General features: G+C 61.8%; 1 protein-coding gene across 1 annotated transcript; it reads left to right on the forward strand.

The window, feature by feature from the left end:
- Positions 1 to 557: 557 nt before the first annotated feature.
- Positions 558 to 20253, forward strand: DGKK (diacylglycerol kinase kappa; the record flags this gene model as incomplete). Its single annotated transcript, XM_080624933.1, has 29 exons — positions 558 to 755; positions 9857 to 9967; positions 10081 to 10161; positions 10332 to 10436; positions 10618 to 10750; positions 10890 to 10996; positions 11396 to 11521; positions 11647 to 11749; positions 13585 to 13747; positions 13842 to 13950; positions 14108 to 14247; positions 14360 to 14438; positions 14913 to 15004; positions 15222 to 15321; positions 15687 to 15927; positions 16193 to 16291; positions 16402 to 16501; positions 16882 to 16989; positions 17194 to 17290; positions 17358 to 17465; positions 17639 to 17752; positions 17921 to 18055; positions 18152 to 18318; positions 18454 to 18571; positions 18658 to 18744; positions 18854 to 18970; positions 19043 to 19148; positions 19635 to 19765; positions 20077 to 20253. 29 exons carry the CDS (start codon positions 558 to 560, stop codon positions 20149 to 20151), a joined length of 3450 nt encoding a protein of 1149 aa, XP_080481059.1. The 3' UTR covers positions 20152 to 20253.
- Between the last annotated feature and the right edge of the window lie 137 nt (positions 20254 to 20390).

The following is a 20390-nucleotide window of genomic DNA, read 5'->3' on the forward strand; positions in this document are numbered from 1 at the left end:
CCACACCCGCAGCCACCTGCCTGGGACTGGCGACCCACCGGTGAGGGGCCGGAAGATGCTCCCAGCCCTTCCCGGCTGCTGGAGTGGATGGCAGGAGGCATATGCTGCTTCTCATGGCCCTCCCAACCCCACCTCTCCGATCTCCCCTGGCCGCGGAGGGCAGCACAGCGTCCCGGGGATGGGCACCAGATGGGGTGCTGGCGCAGGCTGCCGTAAGGGTGGTGCACCCCAATGCCAGGGCATAGCGTGGCCACAGTCTCCCAAGGTGGAGCAAGGAGCGGTGTTGGCGTGCCAGGTAGGGTAAGGAAGACTTGGGACACTGAAAAAAGGCTACAAAGGAAAACTTTGCCTGCAAGGAAGCCACTCGGAGTGGCGTTCCTGTGCTAGGAGGTGCCTTCTACCATGATTCTGAGGATTGTACCTCCTATTTGGCCAAGCCATAGAGGGTGAGGTGCCGTGCACCCCCTTTCAGGGCTTTTCATCCATTCCCATGTGTCCTTGTCCTCCCAGGGCTGTGCCAGGAGCCAGTGGAGCCGAGAACCAAGCTGGGTGGGAGGATGGCTGAGAAGCTGGTGCCTGGGGACCTGTTCCTGAGGAAGACCCGGGAATCGGTGTCATCCCTGGACTCGGACAAGCTGGCATCCATCTCACCCGAAGCAGGCGGTGAGGAGTCATCTGATAGCGAGGGCGAGCAGGAAGACAGTTCCCACAAGCTCATCCGGAAGGTGTCCACCTCGGGGCAGATGAGGAGCAAGGTCAGGGGCACAGGGGCTTAGGCAAGGGGATGGCTGGCACACGGGGTCCCTGCTGAGATCCGGGGTGTCTGTGTGTGTGTGTGTGTTTTGCCTGTCCTGGGTTGTAAATCATTTCCAGGCACTTGCTGCTTGCAGACCTGCCCCCAGTCAGTGCCCTGGGCAGTGCCAGGAGGGGTCTGGCTCCCTGTACCCAGGGAGGGGCAAATGAGAAAGGTGCAAACCCCACGGTGGCAGGGTCAACATTGGTCCCTTGGGGCTGTGGAGCACGAATTTTGCACCACTGTTTGGGGACAGGGTCTCCCATACTCAGACTGCCCCTCTTCCCCAAGTTGCTTTTATCCCATGTTTACGTTCTCTGGTTTTCCCCCACCTGCCTATGGGCAAAGGACTTTCTCAGGAAGGTTCTGGCCCATGGATGCCCAAGGGCAAGACTTAAGGCTGTCCCGAAGCCGTAGGCTCCTGGGATCCTACACCCTGCTGCAGGTACCACGTGTGCAGGGCCTGGTGGGTGGCAGAATGGAGCTGGCATCTTCCCCAGTGCCCCAATTAATTTGGCTGTGCCAGCTCCCCTGTGGGCTCTGTTCATGCAGCTTTCCCTAGATCTGGTCCCCTGTGGTGGTTTGCTGGGTGGATGGATACACCTCTGAGGTCAGCCATAACACTCTTGCCTCCTGGCTGTTGGCATGAGGGCAGCTTGTATTGTGTGTATGTAGGTTGCTCAGAGGAACCTATTTTTGTAGGCCCTTCAAAAATATGGGGTGCAGTGCCTGCTGGACAAATGGGAGTGGGTGGCTGTAGGTGTCCACAGTGGGGACAGTGAAATGGATAGGCACCTACTGCTTGCAGTGCAGGAGGAGATAACCTGGGCTGAACGGCTGGGTGGGAAGCATGCAGAGGAAGAGGTCTGTGGGGGCTTTTTGGGGAGGGGGAATGTAGGCACAGCGTGGGAGGATGCTCTGGACAAGTGGTCCCTTTGCATCCACCCCCCCAGCAAGGAGGCTGTGGCGTGAGGCAAGGCTGTGCCTGCAGTACAGGGGGGCTCCCCCACTGCAGCAGGGGACTCTTGCCCTGGGGCCATGGGAGAGCCGCCACAGCTGGCTGCTGTCCCCAGCCACCCCTCGGTGGGGTTTTGATGGCTCCACCGCCCCAGCCAGGAGCGCTCTGTGGGGGATGCAGTTGCAGAGCTGGGAGCAGCCTTGGGCTCTGGATGCTGCGGGCATGGAGGGGGCAGCAGGGCTGGGGGGATGGGGTATGCACTGGGTCTAGTGGCAGGTTGGGGCTGCTCAGAGCTGCGGCGAGCTCCCACCGCAGCTGGCCCAGGCCTGGCTGCTGTGCCCAGTCTGGCACACTGGCACCAGGGGGACAAAGGGCGATTGCCCAGGAGTGCGGAAGTCACATGCTCCCAACCCAGCACCGTGGGGTTTTCCCACTTGGCAGTGCTGGGGGGTCTCTTGCTGAGTCCCTCCAGCTGCTCGAGGAACGTGCCTCAGTTTCCCCTTCTTTTGGAGCAGGCTGGCACCCCGTCTGCTCTGCCCTGGCTGCCAGGTGGGTGCCATGGGCCGCGTTGTGTGGGGGACACAGTGGGAAGTGGGGCTGGTGGGCAGGGTCCTAGGAATGCTCAGTGCTGCGTGTGAGCTCTCAGCACGCTCCTGGATGGGCAGCAGCAGCCACTGGAGTTTGCCACACAGCATTTGCCATGCCAGAGGGATTTGCCGTGCTGTGGAGCACAGGGAATATCACAGGGAGCCATCAATGCCAGGAAACCCAAGCGAAAAGGTGGATGGCCAGGCTGTGTGGCAGCAGGACAGGGACACAAGCATGTCCTGAGCCCCCAGCCCAGGGATCAAAGCCTCTCTATGCCACTGGCAGGTCCAGCCTCACTGGCTGGCAGGGTGTGTGTGGAGACAGGCTGAGCTGGTGGCTCCCTGCCCACTGCTGCCCAAATCCTGCCTGCTGCTGGCAATTAACCATGAAGGAGGTGATGCCGCCAGCATGCTGGGGAGGCCGGCAGCATGATAGATGGGCAGGCGGGAAGGACGCATCTGGGTTAATGGCCATGGAGCTGGGAGAGAAGAGAGAGTGGTGAGAACTGGGCAGGGCTGAAAGCAAGCTGTGCATGTGCTGTCCCCCGCAGATCTAAGTGTTTTCAGCGTCAGGGTTTCCCTGCAGATCCTTTTGCCTTGGTCTGGATGGGCAGGCTTGCCAGCCTGGCTCCTTGCTGGCTGCACTCCTTTCCCCATGGAGATGAGGATCTTGGGATGCAATTGCTGCTGCCACCCAGGTTGGGATGTCCCTGGCTCATGCTGTGCCATGGCACATGTGCTGCCTGTCCCTCCAGCTGTGGCCACTGCTGCCGCTGGAGCAATGGGCAGCACGCGTGCTGTGGCAGGCACCGTTCTGAGCTGCTTCGACACCCCTGTGCACTCACACAGGGCTGGGAGTGGGGGGACACACCATTGCTTGCACTCCAGAGACTGGGGCAGGTACCTAATTAGTGGACAGTTAATGAGGGAGAGTCTAGTGCCAGGGCTGCAGCTCCTGAGCGATAACCAGGTACCAGGTGGGGGGAAAGAGCGGCGGGTGGCAGGTTGGCTTATTTTTTGACCAGTGGTGGTGGTTGGGTGCTGGAGGGGGTCTATAGGAGCCTGCCATGAAAGGGGGGTGGGAAAGGTAGGGATCCTCATCCCACTGCCCACCTGCGCTGACTGGAAGGGCCTCAGTCCCCAGTGATGGGAGCGAGCAGCTTCCCCCATGCTGGGGTGCTGCCCAGCCCTATGGGGACAGGAGCAGGTGAGGATCATTTTGGTACCTGCTGAATCCCCCATTCCCCATGCCCCCCCTTCCCACAGATGCCTGTTTGCCTATCCCCTCCTCAAGCCTCCCCATCAATCATGTCTCCACGCTCCACACCCCCAGCTTGGCTTTCTCCAGGCTGTAATTTTCGGGCACCCCACGGGGTGCTTTGTGCTGGCTCGGCGGAGGCGGGAGGCCATTGTGCTCAGTGACAATGACAGCTGCCAGGCGCAGGTGCCCCCACCGGCCTGAATGGCCCCAGGACGAATGGGGTCCTGCTGTCTCTCCTTCTTCCTCCTCCTCACCGCGGCTGGGGGTTGCCAGTTGCCTGCGCCAGGTTTTGGGAGCACAGGGGCAGAATGAGGGCTGTGCCATGGCCCGGCTCTGGTCCTCCTGGGGCTGGGCATGGAGGGAAGGGGCAATGGGAAGGAGAGGGCACTGCTCTGGGTACAGCACATGGGGGGGGTGCACATCCTGCCCGCGTGGGCCAGGCGAGGCTCCTGGCGCTTCCTTGGCGCAGGCTGAGTGGAGGCGGGAGCAACCCGGCAGCTCTGCTCGGCTCCGGCTGCGGGGAGCTGCAGTGAGCCGCTGCTCACAGGGTGCCTGCACCAGAGCCGGGGGCTGCAGGCACCAAGTGGGGCAAAGAAGGCACGTGTTCCCATATTCCTGGTGCTGGGGTACATCACAGCACTTGGTGGGGCTGGGGGAGCCACCAGCATCCTCCCAGGAGGCTGGGGCAGGTCAGTGGGGCTGTTGGTACCCGAGGCACGAGTGCTCCTGGTCCCTGCTGCAGGCACTGGACACCCCGCATGCTCAGGGTGCTTCAGGGATGGGGCGAGCAGTGCCTGTGGGTGTCAGGGTGTTGAGGCCTGGTAGGGTGGGGGGCCTGGTAAGGCCATGCTGCAGACCCCAGCTGTGGGGAGGGCTGCCTGCCAAGGGCCAGATCCTCGCCAAAAGACAAGGAAAGCAAAGCAGAGCCTTTGGGGCCAGGCCTGGAAACCTTCCTGCAGTGGGAGGGTGGCACATGGCCCTTGGGCAGCGTATCCTCCTGGCTTGACACTGGTGACGGACTGAAGCACCCCTCATATGGGGAGAGGCTGGGAGAGCTGGGACTGTTCTGACTGGAGGGAGGCTGGGGCTGAGGGGTCTCCAGCACTATGGGTAGATATTTGGAGGGGAGGGTGCAGCAAAGAGGGAACAGGCTGTTTCCAGTGGTACCCAATGATGAAAACATAGGAAATTGCATGTGGACACAAGGGAACACTTTTTCTACCGTGAGATTGGACAAATGCTGGCACAGAGCACGGAGAGAGGCTGCGGAGTCTCCATCCATAGAGACATTCAGAACCCACGGGTTGAGCATCTCCACAATGCCAGGCAGCTCCTGGTGACCACCCACGGCTCCAACCCCAGAGCTCCCTGCTCCACTGCCAGCTGGCAACAGAGCCCATCTCCACCCCAGCCATGCCCTGCATTGCTCCCTGGCTGGTGGTATGTGTCCTTCCAGGGGCTGGTTGAGGTTCTGGCCAGTCACTGGGTCACCCCACACAGTGGGTCCATACCACAGGGCACAGTGAGGTTTCCTGGGGCCAAGGCTGCAGGGGAGGTCGCAGGGGAAGCCAGGCTTGCTCTCCCTGATCAGAGCTTGCCAAGCCAGTGCCTGAGGTGCAAAGATGGCCCCAGTGCTGCCTGCCAGCTCCTTGTGAGGCTTCCCAGGAGCTCTGCCCTCTCCCGGCTCACACTTCCTATTGTGCGAGCACTGTCCTTGCCCGCTGGTGCTGGGCAGGATGGTAGAGCTGAGGCACGCGCAGGGTGCCACCGGCAGGATGCGCGGTGACCAGTGTGGCTGTAGATAGGGAAGCACAAGCTCATTTCTAAAAAGCAGCTGAAGGGTGTGACTGATGGAGGATGAGGTGCATGGGGGGGTCGCTCTTCTTCTGGGGGCTTCTTCCCTCGCTCCTCTCCTCCTGGTTAATCCTCCATCCCCTTCTGATGGCCTGAGCAGTGTCTTGTGGCACCACAGAATGGCAAGTCAGGACTGGTACTGAAATTTACTTTCAAGGATCCCCTCCAGCACTGGGAAGGGGGATTTAGGGTCCTGCAGTGGCAGCAGATTACATCCTTGAGAAATGCAGATGCTGTTGAGCCTGCAGAGCCATAGCATCCCCCAGGCACTGAACTCCCGGAAGAGGTCTGCCATATCTGCAAAGCCTGATAAGGTTTCCAACTGACTCCAGCACACAGGGTGCCCAGCAGACGCTTGTGACCCCACGACTCTGCCCTGCTGCCCTGGCACTGGTGCAGGCTGAGGGATGAGCTTGTGCCTGGCAGGCTGCTGCGCTTGAAGCAGGGCAGCTGCCTTGGGATGATGCTGGTGCGATGCAGGTCAGTGTATTGGTGGGTGTTGGGTCCCCCCTCCTCCTCCCTGGGTGTGGCAGTGTGTTGCCGTGTGGCCAAGCAGAGCCCATCAGGAGTGGTGTAGGGCTGCAGTCCAGGTGGGGAGCCAGTGTGGTACCCACCAGCCATATGTGCCAGCATTCCGGAGTAACAGCCTTCCTGGCTCTGCTCCAGCAGCTCCTTTGCTGTCCAAGCTGATCCCAGTGGGAAAACCCTCTTGGCCCAGCTGTGGCCAAACCTGGATGCATTACAGGCTCTTTCCGCGGACACTGGTGGCAGAGCTGGGACAGTGGGATTGGGGTTCAAAGCAGCCTTCCAAGGCCAAGGGAAGAGCCAGCACTTAGGGGTGCACTGTGGCCTGGAAGAAACACTGCTGGGGTGCGGTGCCAAGCATGCAACCAGCTCATGACATGTTGGCCCCTGGGGACCAGCCCAGGCCTGGGGGCACAGGTGCTGGGGACCTGCTGCCCTCCTGGGGTATTCTCAGCTGTATACCTGCTGAGGCCCCAGTGCCACGCTCTCCACCAGCTTTGGCAGAGCAGGAGATGGCGTTTCCATCCCTGCCTCTGCCACCCCACCCTAAGTCTCCGAGCCCCGCTGTTTCTGGCTACATCCCAGGCAGAGCTGAGCCTCTCAGGCTGGGCACAGCAGGGAGGGTCCCCGAGATAGGGAAGGGGAGGGCTGGGGCAGAGCCTCACAGTGAGAGCTGCCCTCGAGCTGGTGCCAGGCAGGTTGCCCATAGCTCTGGGCATTAGCATGGTGCCTCTGGGATGGAGCCAGCGCTGGCTCTGCTGTGGCTCCCTGCAGTGCTGGCTGGGTCTCATCGGCTATGAAAGCTGTGTCTGGGGCGAGCAGAGGGGCCAGGGCTCGATCTGGGGCATGGGGAACACGGGGCCGTGTGGTGCCCAGCACAGAGCTCCCACCGCAGTGCCCGGGGGCTGTCGTGTGCCCCAAAGCTCTCCAGGAGGAAGAGACAGCCTCTGCCCTGTGCTATGGGTGCAAGGCTCCCGCTCCTAGGTGATAATAGGGTACCTGATAGCCACTTGCTATGGGGTATTGTATTACTGTGGTGACCCTGGAGCCCTGGCTGTTCCTGCGGGGCACAGCAGGGCAGTGCCACCCGGTCAAGTCTCACCCGCTGCTCACCAGAGCGCTGGCCTTTGCCTTCGCCTCTCTTTTCTTGTTTGAGGAGGGGATCGCCAGGCTCGCTCAGTGCTGCCCCCACAGCGGGCCAGGTCTGCCGGTGGCCTTGGTCATCGGCTGCCTCCCAGGTCCCCTCCCCGTCGCTAGTGCCAAAAGAAGGGGTCCAACACTGCTGAGCCACTGCGGAGCTGCTCTTGGCACAGGACAGGTGCTCCTGGCTGAGACCCACAGGCGGGCGGGTGCAATGAGACCCCAGAACGGCACCTCAGGCAGCGTGACTCTTGTGCCTGCCCCAGCACCACAGCACCTCCAGGCTGTGTGGCTCGTTCTGGAGAGGGGACCTGCCTCATTTTCCCAAGGAGGAGGCTGGCTGACCCCACACTGGTGCCAATCCAACCAGCACTGTGGGGGACAGCGCCTGGGTGGACAGCCAGCTACGAGTGTAAGGTGCTGTGCAGGATGATGCTGTGCATGGTGGAGCAAGAGGGCGAGGGCTTTGCTGCCATGCCTGGGGCACCCCAGGCATGTGTTGGGAAGCACTCAAGGGCGGATGTGGGGAGAGGTGCCATCCAAGCTTCTCTGCACGGGTTTGCCACCCCATACCAGGATGCTGGTGGTTAGTCTACACTGGGGGAAACTGAGGCACGTCCCCCCCATAGCCACAACACTGCAGGTGTCATAAAACTCTAATGGGTGTCCTGATGGAGGTGGTGGGGCTCTGCCTTTTGGGCTCTACGCTATCCTGGGGCTGCTGCAGTGCTGGCAGCCATATCCCTGTCCTGGGAATGGCCAGGACTGTGACTTCCTGGGCCTGGGAGAGGTTTTTGCTGTGCTGGCTGCCAGAAAGAATCGCAGCAGCAGCACTGCTGGGAGCATTTCAGTTCCGACCCTTCACAGGAGGTGATGCTGTGTCCCCAGGAAGCATTCCTGGATGCATCCTTCCCACCCGTGTGGCCTTGGCCCCAGCTAGAGCTGAGTTCCCATGCCCTGCTGCTCCTCATCATCACAGGCTCCCTAGTGCCTCTCCTCACTGTCACATGCTGCCTGTCCTTTGCAGCAGCAAAAGCAATGATTGTAGCAAACCCAGAGCCTGTGCCTGTATCCACTGCATGGCAAACAGCAGCGGTAGAAGTGGCATTTGTGGCTGGATTCCAGCTGGCTGAGGCAGGACCCTGCCCTGTCTCCTCTCGACATGTGGCAGGGAATGCCAGGGTGCATGGGTTGCATGTGGATTTGGGGGTCACAGGTAGACCCCCTGCAAGTCTGTGCTCCCCTTGCTGGCTGTGTTGCAGCCTGTGCTCAGGGCAGCTCTGGGCTCACAGAGCTCATATGCTTTCAAGCCAAGAGGCTGGGGAGGCGATGCGGTGGGTCCCTGGGGTGTGCTGGCACAGGGAACACCAGGGCTGTTTGAACCTGTACCTGAGCACAGCAGTGCTGTACCAGCACTGGCAGGCAGCGTGGGCACCAGCCACAGTCAAACCCTGCACCAGTCCTGGGGGACAAAGCGTTAATAGTGAGTGATAAAGGATTAAAATGTCCCTCTCAGAAACTGGGGCTGCAGGCTTGAAGGGAGCTGAGGACATCCTGGTTCATACCGTGGGGGGCTGCAAGAGAGCTGGGGACATCCAGGTGCATGCCCTGGGGGGCTTGGTGAGGAGCTGGGCATCTGGGGGAGTCAAGGCTCGGGGAGCACCCCAGGTGGGGTTTTGGCTCTTTCATGACCTGATGCTCTTTCTACTCCTGATGCTTTGGCCATCACATTAGGAGTTGTGGGTCAGTGGGTCGGTGCTGAGGCCAAGGTGTGTTTGCAGGCTGGTGGGTGCCTGGGTGCCGCCTCTCGCAGCGTGTAGCTGGGCACAGGAGTGCCAAGGCCCAGTACCACTGTTCTCTCACGATGCCCTCGGTGCCCGGTGCTGGTTTTCCCTTTAACGTGCCTTGTCACCGTGCGCCAGGCTCCAACACAGCCGCTGTTGTGGCTAATTGCAGACGACCAGCGGGATGGAGCTGCCGCGAGTGTTCAGAAGAGATACAAAGGCAAGGCGCTACCAGAGCATCTCTGCCACTCGCTCGGCACCCGCCACACACTCATTAGCTGAGCCTTGTAAACACCCTGAGGGGGGGAAACACCGGCCGGTGCCGCGGATGGAGAGGGCAGAGGCCGCTGGCCGAGCTGCTCCCAGGGGGTGCGCTGCCTGCCGGGGCTGCCCTCGGCCCCGCCTTGTCCCCTTGCAGGGCCGGGCTGGGCTGGCCGCATCCTGGCTGTCTGCTCCCCCGCCCAGCAGGGGCCGGGGCCACATTGCTCGGGTAACAGCACCTCCAAGAAAGGTGCGGTCCTGCCTGCTCGGGGGCAATGGTGTCCCCTCAGAGCAGCTCTTCCAGCTACAGCTCTGCACTTGGCTTCTGGGGAGCTGCAGCAGGTAGAGAGACCCTCAGATGCTGCTCTGGGGTTGGGGAGGAAGCAACCAGCAGCGGTGGCTCTGTGCTGCTGGAGACCTCCAACTGGCAGCACTGCCGTGCCCAGCAGCATCCTCCCATTTCACAAGTGCCCAATGCCCAGGATATGGCAAGTGGTGGATACATCATTTACTCTGCTACATCCAGCAGGGTGTCTGGGAATGCTAGCGTCCTAGCATCCCCAGAATGTCCCATTGGTGTTCTGGGCACTGCTTAGCTCCTGGGGACCCAGGGACTGGTGTCACTGGGTTGGGTGGGGGTGGCTTCGGGTGCCCTGGAGGCTGCAGAAACTCACGACCCTGTGGTCCCTGCAGAAGAGCGTGAAGGAGGGGCTGTTGTTGAAGCAGACAAGCTCCTTTCAGCGGTGGAAGAGGCGATACTTCAAACTGCGGGGCAGGACGCTCTATTATGCAAAGGATGCCAAGGTGGGCTGGGGACATGCTTCCGGCTTTCCCAGCTGGGGGGTCTGAGGCTGGGAGCCCCGGGAGGAGCCCAAAGTTCTGCCTGGTGGACTGGGGCACTGGTTTCTCCCCTGCAGTCGCTGATCTTTGACGAGGTGGACCTCTCCGATGCCAGTGTGGCTGAGACCAGCACCAAGAACATCAACAACAGTTTCACGGTGAGGCAGGCACAAGGCTGCTGCTTGAAGCCTGGCAGAGCCATGGGGCACCCCACAGCATAGCCTCGTGCTGCTGGAGGTGGCACTGGAGGTAGCATGCCAGGGTTTGCTGGGGGTGGCTGGCTGCATGGTGGCTTTGCAAGGAGACATGGGAACAGTGGCTGCTGTAGGTGATCACTCCATTCCGGAAGCTTATCCTATGTGCGGAGAACAGGAAGGAGATGGAGGACTGGATCAGCACCTTGAAATCTGTCCAGAAGTGGGAGATCCATGAGGTGATGTTGGCAAGGGGCTGCACTGGTGCTTCTCTGTGAGCGGGTACCTGTCAGGAGCCTTTGGCTCCTGGACAGGAGCTGCTGTCCTTGGTGCAGCTGCAGGAAGCACAGGAGCTGGGAGGGAAGGAGGGAGTGCTGGGGGGTCCCATGGGACTGAGGGGCAGGGCCGTGCCCCACGCAGGCTACGCAGTTCAACATGGAGCACTTCTCGGGCATGCACAACTGGTACGCCTGCTCCCATGCCCGCCCCACCTTCTGCAATGTGTGCCGTGAAGCTCTGCCGGGGGTCACCTCCCATGGCCTCTCCTGTGAAGGTCAGTGCCAGGGTCCTGCTGGGGTTGGGCTGGGGGCCCCCTCCGAGGCTGGCCTGGAGCAGGAGGGATACAGGGTGATGCCCACTGCCCGCCATCAGTGGCATCCCATGGGGACCATCACTGCTCCCCCCTCATGCAGTCTGCAAGTTCAAGGCACACAAGCGCTGCGCTGTCAGAGCCACCAACAACTGCAAGTGGACAACCTTGGCCTCCATCGGCACTGAAATCATCGAGGATGAGGATGGGGTAAGCTGGGGAGTCACCCCAGGGGACTCTGGCAGGACAGAGCCACCAGCAGAGCTGGCCTTGTGTCCCCACATCAGGAGCCAGGGGACCCTGCCACCTAGCTGTCCCATGCACTCTGTGGCCTCTGGGCTTGGCTGGTGGGAACATTGCCCAGGGACACCTCCTCCACCACCCAACATCCTAAGGGATAAATCGCTCTCCATGTTTGACACCCGCAGACTTTTGCTGAGGACACCCCTGTCCTGCACCACGTGCTGGCAGCTGCAGGGCAGGGATGAGCGGGAACGTGGGGGACCTGGAGCTGCCTGGCCCTGCTGTGGGGACTGTCCCCTGGGTGCCACTGTCCCTCGGGCGTAGCGGTGGCAGGTGCTGTGCTGCTGGTGACCCCCTTTTCTGCAGGTGGCCATGCCCCACCAGTGGCTGGAGGGGAACCTGCCCGTCAGTGCGCGCTGTGCTGTCTGCGACAGGACCTGTGGCAGTGTCCGGAGGCTGCAGGACTGGCGGTGTCTCTGGTGCAAGGCCATTGTAAGGATGTGTCCATCCCAGTGCCCATCCTGCACCTCCTGGGTGCATTGCTGGGGAAACTGAGGCTGGGGGCTTTGGTGCCGCATCCCGTAGCTCTGCTGATGCACTTGTCTCTGTGTCCCCAGGTTCACAGTGCCTGCAAGGAGCTCTTTGGCAAGAGGTGCCCTCTGGGCCAGTACAAAGTGTCCATCATCCCGCCGACTGCCTTGAACAGCATTGATTCAGACGGTGAGTCTGAGAGGATAGGGCTGGGCTGTGGGTGGAGGGGGCAGCCTTTGGGACAGGGCTGTGAGCTCTCTGAGCCTCTCTACAGGCTTTGACCTGTGACAATAAGCCTGCTTTCCTGTGGGGCACCAGGAACACTGCCATCAGTAGGCTCCAGAGTCAGTGCCCATCCCAGCCGCACCTTTGGTTTAAGGGTTGCTTGTTGCCCTCTGCTCTGTCGCGGGGCTGTGGGGCTGGAACCTGTCTGGTGTGTGGCTTCAGTTGCTTCTGCCAGGCTGACTCTCATAGTGGCCCTGGCCATGGTCCCTCCATGGTCAGTGGCACCAGCCCTGGGGCACTGATGTGGGGTGCCCCGAGTTGCACCCCAGTGGTTCAGCACCTTGCAGGGCAGGATGAAGTCCTCGCCTAGGTCATTTCTTCATGTCTGAACCTCGTTGGGCTATTGGTAGTGCAAAGCACAGCTTCCCCCTGCTGTGGCTGGTGCAGGGTGCTGGGGGAGAAGCAATGCGCAGCCCTGGGGTTGCTCCCCGCTGTTCCTACACCCTCTCCAGAGGGGCCCGGTAGCCTCTGCCAAGCAAAATCTTTTCTTCTGCTCCGGATATTTCTTTCCTCATTCTTTATGGTTTTCACTGCTTGCCTCAGCTGGTGGCTCATCTGCTGCGTCTTACTCATCGGGTGCTGTCAGGGTAACCATCACGCGGCTTCTCCTCCAGCTCTCAGGGTTGCTTGTAGCTCACTGCAGTAGCATCTCTGCCTGGTGCCTCTCCTGAGGCCAGCTGGGCTGCAGAGCTATGCCATCATGGTCCCCTTGTCCTGTAGTGGTGACCCTTGGCACGGGTGCCGCTGATGCAGGCTCCTCCGTGGCAGCCACACTCTGACTCAGCAGCTTCCGGTGTTTCCCTTTCCCAATCGGGTCCATTCAGCCGGACTGAGAGCAGAGATTGTGCCATGCCAGGCAGTGCTGGACCAGCCGGTGCTGCACTGCGGGATGCTGCTCCCAGATGGTGGAGGCACCGGGGCTCCCAGTCAAGGGGCTCCCTATGGGGCTGGTGCTGCCGGCAGTGAGGGCTGATTCTTCCCCTGTCACAGGATTGCCCAGTGTGCCAAGGGCACAAGCCAGCGGACACTAGCCCGTGCCCAGGTATGGCCAAGATGGGCTGGAGCAGAGCGTGGCTGTGAGCCAGCACTGAGCCTCCTCTGCATCAGGCACATTCAGTTCCCCATCTCATTTCTTTAAAAGCACGATGCTGGCTGCCAAGCTTCCTGAGTCTTCTGCATCACACCCACCCTACCAGAGCCCTGGCTGAGCAGGCAGCAGAGCTGCGGGGGTCGGCAGCCCCCCAGGCTGTGGCTGGTCCACTGCGGTCATGCCAGCTGCTGGTGTCACTTCTGGGAGCACCGCTCCTGGTGGGAGCATGTCCTGCTCCCATCTGGGTTTACTGGGTTGTTAGCAGACAGGCTGTTGGCACAATGTGGAACTGACCCTCCTGTGCGCCCACCGCCACTGCCCTTTATGGAGTGGCAGCCCAGGGACGTGAGTCAGCTTGGTGACACATTTGTGCCTGCAGGGACAGTGATGGAGCAGGAATCTAGTTTGGATCCGCCCCAGCGCTAGCCTTGCCCATCCGTAGCTCCATCACTGATCCCATTCACAGTTCCACCTCTTAGTCTTCCACACCTTGTCATCCCCTGGGCAACCCCAGTCTCTGTCTCTCCTGCCCGGCTCCAGCACCCTGCAGAGGGGTGCAGCACTGTCATGGTGTCCATGTGGCCTCTGCTCTCTGGAGGCACCTCTGTTATCTGGGGCTGGGGCTCATGCACCCTTGGGCTCGCTGCAGGTTTCTGGAAGGCCACATGCCCCTCGAGCTGCTCCAGCCCGCTCCTGGCCTTCGTCAACTCCAAGAGTGGGGACAACCAGGGTGTCAAGTTCCTACGCAAGTTCAAGCAGTTCCTCAACCCAGCCCAAGTCTTCGACCTCATGAATGGGGGCCCACACCTGGGGTAGGCTCTGGGCTGGGTGGCGCGGGGTGGCCGGTGGGGCGCTGCAGGCACACACACAGCTCAGCTGCAGCCCTGCCTCCTGTCTCTGCACCAGGCTGCGCCTCTTCCAGAAGTTCTCCACCTTCCGGATCCTGGTGTGCGGGGGGGATGGCAGCGTGGGCTGGGTGCTCTCCGAGATCGATGCCCTGGGCCTCCACAAGCAAGTGAGTGGGAGTGCCTGGCATGGCTGGCACGAGCCAGCCCCAGTCCCGCTGTTGCCAGGAGCCCCACCATGCCCTGGGGCACTGAGAGCGATGGGCACGGCAGCACTTGCGTGTCGCAGGAGCTGCTCTGAACGCGCCATCCTGTCCCTGTCTGCAGTGCCAGTTGGGCGTACTGCCCCTGGGCACCGGCAATGACTTGGCACGGGTGCTGGGCTGGGGCAGCCTGTGCGACGACGACACCCAGCTGCTGCAGATCCTCGAGAAGCTGGAGAGAGCCACCACCAAGATGCTGGACCGGTGAGCGTGGCACGGGGCACGTGCCACTCTGCTCCTGCCCAGCCTTGGCACCTCGTGTGTCCCTGTGCGTGGCGCCGGGAGGTGGCGGGCAGCCGTGGTCTGTGCTTGGCAGGTGGAGTGTGCTGACCTATGAGGTGCCCAAGCAGTCCCCCCTGGAGCTGAAGGAGGAGAATGGGGACTCCAGCATTCAGGTGGGCACCACCAGGGGGTGGGGGCTTTAGATAGGGAGGGTAGGCTGGGGGCAGGTTCCCATTCACCCTGTGCCGATGGGGGAGCACACAGGGTGGGATTGCACAGGGAGAGCTGATGCCAGGGGTCCTTGGGGACCAGGGCTGAGGGGGCTGGCGGCTGGCTCCATGTGGTGATGACATGAGTCTGGCAGGTGTCAGCCTGGCAGTTGTGGCACTTGGGGGAGGGCAGCAGGGTGAGGCAGAGCTGGCCTGAAACCAGCAGGTTGTTCTGGACTCGTCCCTGTGCTCCACCTCCACCCCTTGCCTCAGTTTCTCTCCTGCTGCGGCTGGGCATCCGCTCTGCCTGGCAGTGTGGGCATGGCAGAGCAGGGCTGTTCATCCCTGCTCCAGAGCTGGCTGAGCAAGGCTCTGTCCTGGAGCAGGACACCAGGCTGGGTGTCACGGCTCCAACTGACCTCCCCTGTCCCACCCCAGGCCCAGATCTCCCACTACGCTGACTCTGTTGCCTTCCACCTGGCCAAGATCCTGGAGTCGGACAAGCACTCGGTGGTGATTTCCTCTGCAAAGTAAGGAGGGGACTGGCGATCGGGGTGCTGGAGACTTCCACTGTGTCCCCAGCGGTTCTGACCCCCACCACCAGTGGCTGCCGTTAGCACCGGTGCCAAGCAGATCACACTGGCACTGCCACACTGGTGCAGGGGGGGCATTACCCTGGGACAGCCCCCCTGGCTGTGCCCCGCTGTGCCATGCCCCTTCCCACCTTCCAGCTGCTTCCCCCTGCAGGTTCCTCTGTGGCACCGTCAACGACTTTGTGGCTGAGGTTGGGCGCGCTTACAAGAGGGCAACAGAGAACAAGCAGGAGGCAGAGCTGATGGCGCGGAAGGTGGGTTGCAGGGGAGGTGGCCGAAGGATAGGGGGATGCTGGGGGGCACAGCCCATGCAGTGGAAGGGCTGGTGGGGTCTGCTCTGGTGGCCAGTGCCCTTGCTGTGCGTGCAGCAGGGTGTGCTCTGCCTGGGGTACCCAGGCTGTGTGTGCTCTGCCTGGGGTACCCAGGCTGTGTGTGCTCTGCCTGGGGTACCCAGGCTGTGTGTGCTCTGCCTGGGGTACCCAGGCACTCAGAATCCCCAGTCAGGCATGGAGAGCCTGGGCAAAGATGGGATGCCAGCATTCAGGGTGCCCAGGAAGCACCCAGCCGTGTTGGGGAGATGTGGCTTGTGCCAGGGTGCTGAGCTGGCAGCATCCTCCAGTGCGCCATGCTGAATGAGAAGCTGGACTCACTGGTGCGGGAGCTCAGCGAGGAGGCTCAGGCTGTCGTGGTCCCTGAGGGAATTGCACAGGCCACCCCTGCCGACACCAAGGACCAGGAGAAAGGTGGCAGCTTCAACTCCAGCCCCGTGCGTCGCATCTTCAAATCCAAGGAGCAGCTCATGCTGCGGGCAAACAGCCTGAAGAAAGCCCTGCGGCAGATCATCGAGCAGGCAGAGAAAGGTGAGGGGCGGCTGGCGGCTTGCATGGGGCTGCGGAGCCAGCCCAGGCTAGTGTCAGACCGCTGCCTTGGTTTCCCCTTCTGAACACTTGAGGTGGCAAGCAGTGCTGTGCAGTCCCAGGGCATCAGCCCTTCGCCAGTGCTTGGCCTGACTGACGGAAGTCCTCAGCGCGGGGCAGAGCACACAAGGCTGACCCGGGGAGGGTGCATGGGGAGGGCACATAGAGGGCTGCCCAGACTCGCTGTCATGCCACTTCTCACATCCAGCTGTGGATGAGCAGAACAAGCAGACCCAGGCCTACCAGGGCAGCGTGGGCCCCAACAAGAACAGTTCAGAGGAGCTCAACAAGGAGGAGGAGAGACTGAGTAAGATGCCAATGGGACATGTGTTTTTTTGGGGTGGAATGGGAGTGCGCTGTGGGATGGGCTCAGAGTAAGAGCTGGTTCAGCAGCTGCCTTCTTTCTGCCTTGGCCAGGCTCCCGGCGGGAGACGATGACCTCTGCATCTTCCTCTGTCATCCTGGACCGGCCAGACAACTTTGGCAGCTTGCAGTTCCCTGAAGACCCCAGTGTCCTGTGAGTCTGGGGCCATGTCCCACTGGGGACCCTTGCCCACCCTTGCTCCCCACTGTGGGGCAGGAGCAGAGCTGGGACCATGCTGCCCTTTGGATGTGGCCACTGGGACATCCTCTGCCCACAAGTGTGGCACCCCTGGTGCCCAGGCCTCCCTGCCTGGTGCAGGATCTCTTGCTGCCAGCCCTGTGGCCAGCACCGTGTTCATGCTGGGAGCTCTGAGCTGTGGGTGATGGCTTCGGTCATGCTTCTCAGTGCCAGCCCCTCCAGGAGCTCACACCACAGCTCCAGCGGGTTCATACCCTGTCCCCTGGTGCCAGCCCCCTGGGTGTCTGTGATGTGCAGCTGCCACCCAACCCGCTTACCCCATCTACTGCTTTCAGCCACTTCTCAGAGAAATGCGTCATGAATAACTACTTTGGCATTGGTCTGGATGCCAAGATCTCCCTGGAGTTCAACAACAAACGGGATGAGCACCCCAAGAAGTGCAGGTTGGCTGGACCACCCCTGGAAAAACATATGCCTCTGGTTCCCGGGTGCCTGCAGCAGGAGGGGCTATTAGGGTGCCAGGAGCCATGGGGCTGGCTCAGGGCTGACGTTGCCTGGCTGGGGACCCCTTCCTGCAGCAGGTTTCCCACCTGCACCCAGCAGGAGGGAGCCCACAGCCCCTCCCACTGCCCTGCTTCACCCTGCAGTAGCCGCACCAAGAACATGATGTGGTATGGGGTGCTGGGCACGAAAGAGCTCCTGCAGCGCACCTACAAGAACCTGGAGCAGCGGGTGCAGCTGGAGGTATGGGTCTGGGGCACAGGGACTGGGTGGGGGGCAGCGGCCCCCCAAGCTCAGCCCTCTCTTGCAGTGCGACGGGGTGCCCATCTCGCTGCCGAGCCTGCAGGGCATCGCGGTGCTCAACATCCCCAGCTATGCAGGGGGCATCAACTTCTGGGGAGGCACTAAGGAGGACAATGTGAGTGCCAGGGCTGAGGAGCTGGGAGAGGGGCACGATGTCCTTCCCATGGACCCAGGGAACCTCAGAGCCCTCAGGCAGGATGTCCCTGCCCCAAGCACACACACAGGGAGAAAATCTGAGTCCCAAGACAAGCCCAGTCTGGGAGTCTCACTTGTACTGGTCCTCTGCAGAACTTCGGGGCTCCATCCTTTGATGACAAGAAGCTGGAGGTGGTGGCCGTCTTTGGCAGCATCCAGATGGCTGTGTCACGGGTCATCAATCTCCAGCATCATCGCATCGCACAGGTAGGGGCAAGGGTCCCTGCAGGACCCCGCATGGTGCAGGAAGGACACTTTTGGGGCACCAGCTGAGCTCCTGGCTGGCAATGGCGCCGCACTGGTAGGCTGCGCAGCAGTTGGAGCCAGTGGGGTGGTGCTGGCTGCGCTGCCAGCCCCAGGCTCTCTGCCCCACAGTGCCGTGTGGTGAAGATCACCATCCGGGGAGATGAGGGTGTCCCTGTGCAGGTGGATGGAGAAGCTTGGATCCAGCCGCCCGGCATCATCAAGATCCAGCACAAGAACCGAGCCCAGATGCTGACGCGGGACCGGGTGAGTGCAGCTTGGAGTTGCACAACCCATGGAGGGGGGCTGTGCTGGGGCACAGGGAGGTGCAACAGACTGAGGGGCCATCTCCACCCCTCACAGGCATTTGAAAGCACTCTCAAGTCCTGGGAGGACAAGCAGAAGGGGGAGAGTTACCGTGCGGCTGCGCGGCCGCGGCTCAGCTCCCAGCAGTCCATGGAGTACCTGACAGAGGAGGAGAGCAGCCTCTTGCAGCAGGTCTCGCGGGTGGCCGAGACCCTCATTGCCAGGTCCAGCCGCGGGATGGGTGACGTGGTGGCCATGGGGCAGGGGAGCTTTGCACAGCGCGGCCACCCAGAGCTCCAGGTGTCCTCATGCCATGCTGCCCAGGGAGCCGCAGGAGCTCCAGCCCCTGTCTCCCACAGGATCCGTGAGGCAGCCAAGGCTCACAAAGCTGTGGAGCAGGAGCTGGCGCATGCTGTCAACATCAGTTCCCTGGCACTGAGCGAGGCCCTCTCCAACAAAACCGCGGGCACTTCGGAGGTGAGCTGGGGCTGGGGGTGCAGGACAACCTCTGCCCAGCCAGCCCGCGCCCTGCTGCTCATGGGGTCACCCATCCCGGCCCCTAGTTTCTCAGCAGGAATGTGGCTGTGGAGGTGGTGCTGAGCATCAAGGAGCTGTACACCGAGACCAGGGCATTCCTGGAGGGGAAGGCGGTGAGTGGGGAGCCGGCGAGTGCCCCGAGCCCTCAGTGCAGGAGCCTGCACCCTGCACTGGTGCCACTGGAATGGCAGCAGTGCTGGACACAGTCCCTGTTGCCCACAGCTGGACTCGCCGCAGGAGGAGGAGACACTGCACGGGCCCCTGGGCGTGCTGGGCCAGGAGCTGCAGCGGCTGCTGGACATCCACTGGCTGGGGCCCATCGCCCACCCCACTGAGGAGGTGGGTGCACAGGGGCCAAGCAGGGGGCGGCCCCGGGGGCTGCAGTGCCCCGCTCAGCCTGGCCTCTCACAGGAGGGTGCCGGCAGCACCAACAAGGGCAGCTTCAAGCTTCGCCTCAACATCCCCAAGCCCAGGAAGGACAAGGTGCAAAAGCAGAAGACCAACAGCGTGCTCCCAGGTAAAGCATGTGCGGCACATGCTGGTAGGGATCCCTACATGCCGTTGCCTTCCTGTCCTGGGCATGCTGTGGAGGTACCCTCTGGGAGGGGGACAGGGCATGTCCTGGCTGGCTGGGGATGTCCTTTGTCACCAACAGCCCCATAGACCTTAGTTTTTCTGCTGTTGGACGTACGGAGCCCCCTGGCCCTGTAACTCCACCACCACTGCAAGGGGGAGAAGGGGCTGCAGTACAGCTCAGCCCTTTGGGTAAGTCTGTGCCCCAGGGCTGGGAGGCTTGTCGAGGGGGAGATGTTGAGATGCTCTGCAGGTAAGCTAAGGAGAGGAGGAACCTCGCCAGCTTGAGCCTGCTGTGGCTGCAGCCCTGCCAGGGATGGAGGAGGGATGCTGGCTGCAGCCTGCCCCACCACGGCCCTTGGTGCCTGCCCTGCTGTATCCTGCTGCCTCACCGGGACCCATCCACCTCTGTGGTTTTCCTCCCTGCTAGCAGACAAGTGGGGCTCCGAGGAGGTGGCAGCTTGGCTGGAAGCGCTCGGTTTAGGGGAGTACAGAGACATTTTTGTCCGGCATGACATCCAGGGCTCTGAGTTGATCCTGCTGGAGAGGAGAGACCTGAAGGTACAACCCTTCTTGTGCACTGCTTGCTTGGCTGGCATGCAGGGGGTGGGAGGAGGGAAGCAGGATGGCCCTGGACATCCAGCTTGCAAGGCTCTGAACACCCATACCAAGATCAACAGCACCATGCCTGCTGCTGCACCCAGGTATAGGGACATGCCTGTAAGAGGATGAAAGATCCTAGCAAGGACCATGCTCTGGCAGCAAGCATGCGGAGAGCTGGGCTTTGCAACCTTGTCCTCCACACTGCAGCTTGCTCACGGCAAGGGCTGGTCCCCTATGTGCACATCAGCAGCCCTCTCTCCTCCCTGCAGGACCTGGGCATCACCAAAGTGGGCCACATGAAGAGAATCCTCCAGGCCATTAAGGAGCTCAGCAACCCACCATAGGCCGTGCCATGTGCTGCCCCTTGGGACCAGGGGTCAAGCAGGGGGGTGCAAGGTCCCTGCTGTGCCCCATGCTTTTGGAGCCCCCCTGCTTGCCTTGCTTTGCCTGTTCGTCCCTCAGTGTCCCTGGAGCTGCTGCTTCTCCCCAAGCCTGTGGGGCTGGAAATACTGAAACTGAGGTCTAACCCGCCATCCAGGCCCTGGCACTGTCACTAGAGGAGCTGGGGCTGCCATGTGTGTGC

This window comes from Psittacula echo, assembly GCF_963264785.1.
Source record: "Psittacula echo genome assembly, chromosome: 8".
In the NCBI taxonomy this organism is placed as follows: Eukaryota; Metazoa; Chordata; class Aves; order Psittaciformes; family Psittacidae; genus Psittacula; species Psittacula echo.